This window comes from Xiphophorus couchianus, chromosome 16 (assembly GCF_001444195.1).
Source record: "Xiphophorus couchianus chromosome 16, X_couchianus-1.0, whole genome shotgun sequence".
In the NCBI taxonomy this organism is placed as follows: domain Eukaryota; kingdom Metazoa; phylum Chordata; class Actinopteri; order Cyprinodontiformes; family Poeciliidae; genus Xiphophorus; species Xiphophorus couchianus.
The window spans coordinates 9,094,078-9,105,347 of record NC_040243.1 but is presented as its reverse complement, the minus strand read 5'-3'; the positions used below and the strand labels follow the sequence as shown (position 1 = coordinate 9,105,347).

The window sequence follows — 11,270 nt, the reverse complement described above, 5'->3', positions numbered from 1 at the left end:
TTGGCATCATTCTCTTGAAAATCCACAATTGCTTAATGTTCAGAATTTTATAAAGAAAATCCTGGTAGATTTCTTTAGTTGTGCTGATTTAGGCATGGCTTTATTTGCCTTTGTGCTTGTTCTTTTCTTCATATCGTTAATATCTACTTCATGTGTTATTCTACTTTATTACACAACATTTATAGACTTGTTTATAAGAGTGGACTACTTAGGATTTTACTGACATCTGGTCTGAATTTAATGTTAATATGCCCACTAGAAATAAATTTAATGAGGAAAACGCATGGAGTTAATGCTTATTTTTCTGGGCCTATGTTGATTGCAATTTAGCAGGAGCTTGCTGTTCTTTGTAAAAAAAAAAAACAAAACCGATAATTAAGTTTAAAATGACAAAAATATACAAAAAACCAATTTCACATTATGTACACGACTTTTTAAAATGATATTATGAAATTTGAAAGTGGAAAATGGAAGGAGAGCGAGTTTGTATGACACCAATGTACCATGGAAAACAAACAAGCCGGAATAAATACTGCAGCCCCAAGCGAGGTCTGACTGACACTGCAGAATCAGGTCAGGCACACTAACCCAAATAAGAACGCTTCAACAAGGTCTAAATCTCACCAGAATTCAGGTCAGCTCACATTTGACAGTTGTTAGAAAAATGTGGCTAATTGTTCCAAATCTCAGCGAAGGCTAGTTCGAATCCACACACTCAAAGACAGTTAAAATAAAAAAAATTTTTTTTTAAATCAGAACCTACCCAGAAGCAGTCAGAACCTACTAAGGACATGAGTTACATTCACAGCTTTTTAAAGGTGTGAAACATCCACAAGAGACAAATAATATCCCACTGCAGATATTTTCAGATCTGCAATGATAAGTATAAACTGAAAATAGCATATTAAAAGTGCCTGACTCTAAAAAATTATGAGTTTGTGTCCTTGTTCACACACAAACAACCAAGGGTTTGTTGTGTGTGTGTGTGTGTGTCATAAGAGAATGAGAGCTGGCTGTATTTTCCCCCTCCCTCTTCTGATGTGCAAAACCACTGGTCTCCAAGTGAGTTAGCGCAGCACTACCCCACAAGAGAAGCAGAGCAGAGCTGGAACAAGTCACAGAAGACACATTGTTCACACCAGACAAGAAAAAAAACAAAAAACCCCAATGACTGAGTGGATATTATTTGTTCAACTATTTGTGGGGCTGCTTCTTATTCCAGGTAAGCTTTACATTCACTGATTTCTGTTGTTGAATTAATTAAAATGTAGTCTATGTGATGTCTTTTTTTTGGTCATACAGTGTTAGATCATTTACCACTAATGTTTTAACCAAAACCATTGAATCTGTATGAAAAACACAGTGGTTATTGCTTTGCCAAATACCAAATACCTTTGCCAAATACCTTTGAATTAAAACTGTGGAACGTAAAACCAGAGGAATCTGTGGAACTTTGTTTTATCTAAAAGAGAGCAGTATAATATGAGATAAAAAAGACTTGTACACAGCAGAAAAAAAAGTTTAGTTTCTGATAGTTAAGACTGTTGAAAATGTGGACAATAGCAAGTCTTAAAAAAAGTTCTGATTCAAAAGCAATGGCTGAATAAACCCTCTGTAGCTATCAGAGCAGATTCGGTGTAATACGTTTGACAAAATTAAACTAAACCAGTAAATAACATTAGGAATTTACTGTAGGTCAAGTTCCAAACTGGACCTACAAATGATCAGTACTAATAAGTTTGTCTCTGCAACACTTTGATTACTAACAACTGGCTTAATTTTAAGCTTGGTTTTTGCATTAGTGTCAAAATTGCTCAGACACGTATATGAGGCCACACTGCTCTTTCTTCTCTCTCCAACTGCAGAGCTCCGAAAGTGTTATTTCTATGACAAATTCACACGTATTCCAAAACATAAGAGATAAAAAGATGTAACTAAAATTAAGTTATTGTTTTGTGGATGTTAAACGCAGCAATCAGACTTTCACTTTTGCTTTAGTTGAGCTTATGATGTCACTTTCATTGTTGGATCTGTTGGAGCACTAACATTACATTTGTTTTAGGGATAATGTGCTAGCATCCTCCAGCACATTATCAGATGTGCAGCCAATCTCTAAACCTTACTTCTTCATTTTTTTTATCCCTCAATGCCAATGAAATCACTGAGTTTGAAAACCTTTTTTATTGTTTTTGTTCAGAGTACAAAATGTTGGTGGCAAGAACGCTATCTTGTTTACTTTGGATTATTTTTGGACTCAAGAAAACACTTGGCTTTTGTCTCATGTGAGGCTTTTTTTTATCAGTTTTTCCGCTAAAAGAAAAAACCCTCTTTGCATTTGGTACAAAGGCTTGAAAAGTACGTTTTAAATATTTTTTAGCAATAATTGAAAAAAACCCCCAATAATTACTGTAAGGAACAAGTCATTTTGTATAAAAACGTTCTTTTAATATATACCTTTATTTAATGTTTCCTGTCTTGTTTGAACTCCCATGGACTCAATATCCAGGACAATTGAAAAAAAGTGCTATTGAAAAAATATTAAAATCAGAAATCTAAATTGTAGAGATGGTTTGTGCTTAATCATGTCAATAGATAATATGTCACTGTACTTTTATGTAACAGGTGAAGATGCCTCCTGTCCTATTGAGCTGATCCCACCTCGTGTTGTGGTGAAATATGGAGATCCAATCTCAGTCAATTGCACAACATCAGCAGAGGAATTGGACGGACTCGGCTGGGAAGCTTCAGAAGGAGGCGCAAGCGCACCTGATACGCAGAGATATGTGATGCTGACAGTTCAGAGTGTGACACAGTGGAGAAGTCATCCAATGTGTTTCCTCAACTTTAAACAGTCTCAATGTAGCACCAGACTTGGACTTGTTATCTACAGTAGGTCTAGCAGATTGAGCACAGACCAATTTAATACTTTAACAACTCCTGATAAACCTTTTCCTTTCTTCCAGCATTTCCAGAAAACATTAGCATCAGCTCCAGCATTGAATCCAGTGAAGAAATGACAGAAAATGAAGAGTATAGCTTCACATGTAGCATCCTCAATATTGCACCTGTTCAAAATCTCACTGTTAGGTGGTACAAGGGAAACCAGGTCATCTACAGTGAGAATCTAACAAATAGCACAAAGCATCCCACCAACCAGACGTCTATCTTTCGTTTTACACCGACAAGACAGGATGACCGAACCACTATCAGATGCGAAGCACATATGGACTTGGGGCCAGAAGGTCCACAATTTAATGCATCTTCACGTGAATTAAGTATTGGAGTAATGTGTAAGTAATGTATATTGTATTTTACATTTTTGTTTGTCTTTCTTTGGACTGTTCACAATCAAACCAGACGACACAAAATAAAATCAGTGTTGAATTAATTTTGTACTGCAGCAATGCCCAACACAAACATTATATAATCACCATGATTATGGTTTCACTCACCTTTACATGTTGGATTCCTGAAACACAGCAACCAAAATGTGACAGGATGTGACAGGATCTTTCACAAAACCCACTTCATTTCCCTGTCCTTGGACCCATGTTAAATTGTTTATATTTTTCTATGCTAGTTGGACCTGAGATTGAATGTCACACCGTAGAGATTCAGGAGGGAGAATCTTTGGATGGGAAATGTAAAGTGACAGGAAACCCCACTCCACAGATTAAGTGGCTGAAAAATGGACATTCCATAAACCTCCGGTATTCTCTGAGAAGAAATGACACGGGAACATATGAAGTCAAAGCAGAAGGTCTTGCCTCGGTTGAAAGAAAAGTCCAACTTATGGTGTTCTGTGAGTGTAATTCTTACATGTTAAATGTCTTCTCCAAGCATTTTAACCATTTTGTAGATGATGTGTTCTTAGTGTAAAGCAAGTCTAATCGTGTTTTATGTTTTTCATTGCAGATGGACCAGAGTGGACTTGTCCCCATACATATACTATTCTAGAACACACTCGACACAACCTCACATGCAGTCAGGGCTTCCCAGAACCTACTGAGATCTGGTACAAAGATGAAGAGGAGGTTCAACTTCCAGTCTTCCTAACAAGGAGCAATGCGGGCCAGTACTTTGTCAGAGTTTCAAACAATCTGACAACTCTCAACTTCACAGTGGACATTGTTGTTCATTGTAAGCACTTCATAATTAATTTTTGGTAAAATACACATGATGTGCGCTTGCTTTTCTACAACTTATACATGGTCAATTGTTTTTCTGTAGACCCACCATCACATATATTGGAGCTTGAAGACTCAGAAGTTGAGGTTGGGGAAGTTTTGGGACTGAAGTGCTCTTCTGTAGGTAACCCACGTCCCAACTACTCCTGGATTTACTACAGGACTCACAATGTGAATGAGAGAACAGAAGATGGAATATCTCGCCTGGTCATCAACAATGCCACTGGATTCAACATTGGTTCCTACACTTGCCATGCTTGGAATGAGAGAGGAAATGTCTCCAAAACTGTTAGAGTTACTGTCAAAGGTAGGTCCAATACAATGAAGGGGACCGATGCATGTAACAAAGAGAATAAACAGTCAAATTATTTCTTTTAACGTTGCAATGTTTTATATTACAATTTATAGGAATAAACAACATCTGGAGCATTTTCTAAAAATCTCCTTAATGTCCTTAAGAACATAATGGCTTTCACCTTATGCATTCCTAAGATATTCATACTTTTTTTGGTGTTTCACAAACATCAGTGTATTTATAGGGCTTTTTTTAGTTTGTGTCGTAGATCAACTCAAGTGTTGCAAAATTATTTACAAATAAAATTGAAAAGTTTGCATTGCAATTCAGTCACCACAAAGAATATGTGAAAACTACAGTTTTTAAATCTTACTATAGAGTCCATGGTCTGGACTTTGGGCCAGTTAAATACATGAATTTGCTTTAATTTAAAACATTTGTTTGTAGCTGTGGCTGCATTTCATAAGTGTTCTTAAAATAATCAGCATCATATTCATAGGCAAAAACAAGTCGGGCTTGTAGATTCAATTATTTAATTTAATCTAATCTAATGGGGGGTTTTTTAAATTAAATTTTATATTTAATGTGATATTTCATAACAAAATACACCAAACATTTCAAACTTCTATCTTTAGGCAGCTGAGAAAGAGTGCATTTTGGGAAAAAAATAGTAATATTTATGTTTTTATATTTAAATGTCTGCTCACTAATGTCTTTAAATGTCTGGTTTAATATGTTTAGTCCAGTATACATAATATAATATAATATAATATAATATAATATAATATATAATTGTGGCAGTTCTTGAAATATTTTCCAGGGAAGGCATTTAAATATTCCAGATTAGTCACTTTGAATCATCAACGCTTTATTCAGTCGCTTGTTTCTTTCCACTGGTAGTTTAGCTGCAGCCAGCACAGCTTGTTGCTGCTCAGCTGCTACATTTATAGTCTCGGTGGGAGTGTGTGGGCACGCCGTGACTCTATGCCCGGTGGTTTTTGGGAGGGGGCTGTCTTCCTCTCCGCCCGGCTTGGAGCCTGTAACGGTAGCTTAGCTTAGCTTGTTGCTTTAAAAAAAATAAAAAGAAAGTCCACATACTTCCATTGAGTCCGCCTCTGGCTGTTTCCGTGCAGCTGAGGTGAAGCGGGAGAAACTAGAGGAGCAGAAGAGTAGAGAAAGCTGGAGAAATCACCTCTTTAATTGTATTTCAATGGAGAATTTCAGCTGCCCTCGCCTGCTGTTAGTGCTTTTGATTTTACAGCTGTTGACGCTTTCTAACGGGACGAACTCCAGTAAGTTGTGCCTCTTAATGTGAGCACTGAAGACGTCATGTTTTCTTTTTGTGTCGGGGTAAAAGTGTCTCGTTGCCCGTTGCTAAATTAATGTTGCCTGCGCGTTTAGGTGGCAGATTCAAAAAGCTAAACTAAAAAGTTTATCGGGGGAAAAGTATAAATACGATGGGATGTTTATAGTCAGACTTGATGTCAAAATAGTACGAGTAGAAAATCAGAAACACAACTTCTATTTTTTTTAGCTTCTTTAATGTACGATGTCATCATTGTTATTTAAGCAATAATAAAGCTTCATAATTATAATATGTGTGAGACAAGAGGACTGTTTTAATATGATGCATTAAACTTATCAATACAGAACAGCTTAAGAATGCTGGGCACAGATTCCACCATGTAAGGGAGGGAATATCCTTCCTGAGCCTTTTCCTGCTGCCTCCAGACCCACCATTGTATTAAGGCCCTCTTTGCTTTTCAACACTGTTTACGCCACTATACATGGAAATACTGTGTTTTCACAATGCCTCTGGTCACTGAAGTGAAATAACATTTCCTCTTCCCACTTTGTTTTCCACAGGTGCTAAGCAGGAATGCCCTATTGAAATGCATCCAGATTCAATGGTGTTGCAATACCAAAGCAGTGGACAGTCTGCGAACTGCAAGGCCCAAACCAATAACTCTGATAACAATGCGTACTGGCTGATCAGACAGAAAAATGGAACAAATAAAAAGGAAAACATAAGTTGGACTCCAAACACACATGAAGACTGGGACCCAAGTCCTGTTTGTCATGCATCGTTTTTGGGAATAGGATGGTGTAACAAAACTCTACACTACATTCTTTACAGTAAGTAGGTCTCATTTGTGTCCTGTTGTTGCTATTGCTCATGACTATGTGACTTTTAATCATTTTCATTTGTCTCACCTGCAGAAGAACCAGAAAATGTCTCCGTGAGTGAAACTGTGAACAACTCAGCATCTTCAGAAGAGGGAAGTAGCGTGACACTGGAGTGTAAAATTGTGAAAGTGGCTCCTGCAGAACATCTCAGAGTACGGTGGTTGTGGCAACGAGGGAATGAGACTATTGAGCCTGGTACAGGATTCTTTTTTTTTTTATTTATGGTTTTTTGGTACAAAAGTCAACAATCTCAGCAAAATTAACAGTACATCTTATCATTTATCGAGAGTCCTCATGCCGAGGCCTTTCTTCTCTGTTATATTACACATTTTGAAAACATGCTTACACTGGTGTATAAAAGTGTTTGCTACCTTGCAAATAAAAGTTTTAAATCATCAAACAAACTATAATATCAGCAATAACCTGTGTAAGTACAAGCAACAGAGAAAATTTAAATCCCAAACTGGCCCTATGTGAACAACTTAACTACTGGTTGTGCCAGCCTTTGTGGTAACAACTACCATCTAACATTTGTGAGATATGGGAGTGTTTTTTTTTTTTTTTTACATAACTTTGGAAAAGGTTTCACCAACACAGCATATGCAGACACCAGTTTGCCCCCAAAGACCACGAGTTGTTCCAAAAATAGATAAATCATTAATCATCAACTTAAAATTAAACTGTGTCAGTCAAACATATTTTTTCTTTCGTTCCTTCAGATGTAAAGTTAGTTTATATCTTAGAAGGAAGATGGAAAGCCCATGTTTGACCTGTTTCGCCTTTATATTTTGTGATGCATTTCTATCCTAAAGAAAAAGATACACAACTTCAGATATCTCCCAAGCAAGACATTAACATACATGGAAAAAATTTAAGAAAACCTTATGTTATAGGAGAAAGTACGGTGGTCACTGTAAGAAAGACTTTCAGCATTCAACTCTGCTGCATGAACTGATCAGTACAGTATTACGAGAGAACGCAAAACCTATTGTGAAGAAGCGCAAAGGTTTTGTGAAGGAACGCAAAAGAAAATTTCTTCCCCATGATGGAGTAGCTGCTTTTTGAGATCGTGTTCATGTGATCAGACACATTCTATTTAAGCGATTTCTTGATCCTAAAGAAGAGACGGTGATTAATCTTGGTCACGGAGAGTGAAATTGACTTAAAAGTATGGTTAATCACAGTTCATTCATGATTTAATCAGGGAGGCCATTACTGCCAGGTTCGTTTGAATCGCTTTTTTTCCCCCCTCAAAAATTATATCCACATCTCAAAACTGCTGATTGTATTTGTTTAGGTTATATTTGATCAATAATAAATTGTTTGGTAACCTGAAACATTTAAGTGTAACAGAAAAAAAAATAAGCGGAAGAACTTTTTTATAGCACTGTGGATTTAGGTGTTTTTCTTATTGCTTTATTCCTCAGATTCAGTGGGAGTAGACAGTAAGTCGGAATGCAGCTTTCCTGAGGATAAATCTCCTGTAATGGTGGTTTGCACCATGAACATCACTCTGAATAGGACTCTCCATGGAATCCAGGTCAAATGTGAAGCTGAACTGAACCTGGGACCCAAAGGACCTCAGCCTCCTCCACTTATGACATCCGATCCATTCACACTCAGCGTCCTCTGTGAGAACTACATTTACTTCATTACAGTCCGTGTTTAAAGGCTTTACTGATGGACATTGTGTCACGTCAATTATTGGACAAAATACTAGTTTTAAGTCAAGTTATCGGAATAAATGTTATTATCTCACATTTTCTCTCCTTTGTGTCTCAACAGATAAACCCACGATTAACACTACAAAGCTTCCTGAGTTGGTCCCAGTGATCAGTGGTTATAAAGAGGAGCTTGTTTGTGAGGCTGATGGCAACCCGGCCCCAAAGATCACATGGAATTACACCTCAGCCACAGCGTTTCTTGGGTCAAATGGCACTCTCATTGTAAATGAAGAAGGCAGCTACATCTGCATTGCTAATAACAGTCTCACCACTGACACACGTGAGGTTAAAGTCATTTTAAAAGGTAACTAAAATCCTGTTGGGGAAAATGCATTTTTGGAAAAGGGCTTTAAAGAGATTTGCGGTGGTAATTTTAAACTCTGCAGGTTCAGAAAAAAACAACATAAAATTGAGGAATTTTATATTTCGTACACTAACTGTAGGTGTCCTGTTGTTTGATTCATAGTGGTTTGCTTTGCGCTTTAAACTAATCTTTAGCACAACTGTCAGAAGCTTTCTTTCAAAGCATATGAAGAAAAGTGATTTCACTTGCAAAACATGAATGTGAAAAATGTTTTTTAGGATCAAAGAAAGTAGGGTCCATCCATAAACTAATCACATGCTGTGTCAGAACAGGACAGGTTAATGTTTGATGCGGCGATGGTAATGTTTAGTGCATTAGTTTGTGAATGTCACAGCCTTCATGTTGCTGCAGGGGTTTTCAATTCTAGGGCTCAAGGGCCGACGTCCTGCAACCTTTAGGTGCGTCTCTGCTTCAACGCACCTGACTCAAATACAGAGTTCATCAACAGGACTCTGGATAACTTGACTGGAAACTGAAAAAGTAATTCAGCCATTTGATTGAGGTGTTTTGGACTAGAGAAACATCTAGAAACTTCAAGACATCAGTCCTCCAAGCCTGGATTTGAAGACCTCGGTTCAAAAGTGTTTTTAAAAGTCATAGGATGTTTCTATGTCACCAGTCATATCACACCACCTGTCCAAAAGAAAAAAAACCCTCCCTGCCACATCATGTGGTCATGGAAGAGATGTTAATCGGTTATGACTTTGATTGGTCAACACGGTGTCCAGACTTTATCCCCAATGAAAATATTTAGAAAGATTTCCCCCATGTGCTAGAGAGGATTTTGTGCAAAGGTCCAACTCGTCATCTGTCCAAGATGATGAAACTGAGCGCATTTACTGTAAATGTCTCCTATACCATATGGAGGCCACTGGTCTTCAGGTTTCTGCGGTTTGAGTCTCGATCCAAGGACCGTTTCTGCAAGTCTTTCACCATTTTCTGTCTGCTCAGTTCCCGTCTGATTTACTTGTCAGTAAAGGCTTGTATAATCACAAAATCTAAAAGGAAAAGCTGAAATATATAAACATAAACTTAATAGGCAAATTGTGCTGACCAGTAATGGCTAATAAGTTGTGCACAAATGTAGTTGTTTTGTGTTCAGAATAATAACCTTACCTAGAACATCTGTTTCTAATGGCAAAACAAATCTTTGTATTATTTTGAATAATCAGTAAATGTAGATTGTTTTTCTTCAGGTGCTGACAAGATAAAAAAGGTTTATGCATTTTCACACCAAAAAATATTTTTTAAACCTCTTAACCAACAAGAAATCTTGAAATTTAGTGTTGTTGTTTTTGTGTGTTATAAATGTGTTATTTTTCTGCTTTCAGAGGACTACCTGCCCCTCCTAGCTGGATTTGTGGCTCTCACAGTTGTGGCTATCTCCATCATTTTCGTCTTCATCTACTCGATCTACTACAAGAACACCAAAATGCGTCGCTACAGCCTTAAAAACCCTAAACTCAGCAGTCACAATGGGAATGTTGCTCACAACGGCTGGGACATCCAGCTACCAGTGACCAAGCTGTCTTAGCAGCACTCCTTTCAACGGCACATTAAGGATATCTGCTCTGTCTGAATTTTAGATCCTCTTGGACCGGTTGAAAATAGCTTCTGCTGCTCAAGGTATCATATTATTGTCACATCGGCTTCTCCGCATTTTATTCTTAAAGAAGTTTCATGCTTTTATGATGAAGGAAAAATTGTCAGATCTTGATTTGTTTTACTGGATCAGGCAAAATGAAGGAGTGAGAAGGTAAAAAATGAATGAGATGAAAGAGATGTATTTTTCGTAAGAAAGGAGTGTGTTATGATTATTTTTTTGCTTTGGTTTTGTGTATCTTTGACCTTTCTTCATTGATTACTCAGTTCATTAAGAAACCAGGCAAAATTTAAAATCAATGTAAAACTTCATTTGCCACGAAGAAGTTATATCTGCTTCTGTTTTATTGGTTAGCATCAATGACTCAGTGAAAGTCGAAATATCTTTGGAAAAATTCCCTGCACTTTTGCGTTTTGCATATAATCTGCATCCTCTAACTGTGTCAGCCCTTTGTTAGTGGTGCCATACTGTGCTAGGCTCAAGCCTGATGGAACAAATTCTCTTGTTCAACACTTTAATGTGTTTTTTTATTCTCTGAGTGACTGCAGGCATTTGTAGCCTTTACATGTAAATTCAGGAAAATATTTTTATGTAAATGAAAAACTTTCTATTTATTTATGTAGAACAGTTAAAAGTTGACTTTAAAATTGGACTGCATATGTAAACATTGCAGATGATGTTGAAGCTTAAGCAGCCTCGATTGTGATATGTGAAAGAACACACTGTATACATTTGTGAATACTGCTGTAAATATTTACATTTGTTTAAATCGTTTTTTAAACTATTAAACTTATGCATTTTCATAACACGTTGTGTCTGAAATAATACATTTAGACAATAGAAATGTACTTTAGTTGAATGTACTTAAGGATTTCTGTATTACCCACAATCTTAATTATTTCTTTTAATC

At 36.9% G+C, this 11,270-nt stretch overlaps 1 protein-coding gene and 1 long non-coding RNA gene across 2 annotated transcripts; one reads left to right on the top strand and one right to left on the bottom strand.

The window, feature by feature from the left end:
* The first annotated feature begins 1,064 nt into the window (after positions 1-1,064).
* Positions 1,065-11,168, top strand: LOC114159431 (hemicentin-2). The gene is made up of 11 exons (XM_028041406.1): positions 1,065-1,222; positions 2,623-2,889; positions 2,964-3,290; positions 3,581-3,802; positions 3,916-4,140; positions 4,231-4,494; positions 6,349-6,618; positions 6,703-6,864; positions 8,097-8,300; positions 8,455-8,697; positions 10,089-11,168. Exons 1-11 carry the CDS (start codon positions 1,168-1,170, stop codon positions 10,289-10,291), a joined length of 2,442 nt encoding a protein of 813 aa, XP_027897207.1. The 5' UTR covers positions 1,065-1,167; the 3' UTR covers positions 10,292-11,168.
* Positions 5,334-5,722, bottom strand: LOC114159436 (uncharacterized). Its single transcript, XR_003598578.1, has 2 exons — positions 5,581-5,722; positions 5,334-5,519 (listed from the first exon to the last, which is right to left on the bottom strand). It is a non-coding gene; the product is annotated as an uncharacterized LOC114159436 (long non-coding RNA).
* Positions 11,169-11,270: the final 102 nt, after the last annotated feature.

Bases quoted from the DNA above. Each gene is read 5' to 3' on its own strand.
- LOC114159431 (XM_028041406.1), top strand. From the start codon at position 1,168: ATGACTGAGTGGATATTATTTGTTCAACTATTTGTGGGGCTGCTTCTT. The intron at 3,291-3,580 runs GTAAGTAATGTA...TTTCTATGCTAG, and splicing joins ATTAAGTATTGGAGTAATGT to TTGGACCTGAGATTGAATGT. The intron at 6,865-8,096 runs GTACAGGATTCT...TTTATTCCTCAG, and splicing joins GAATGAGACTATTGAGCCTG to ATTCAGTGGGAGTAGACAGT.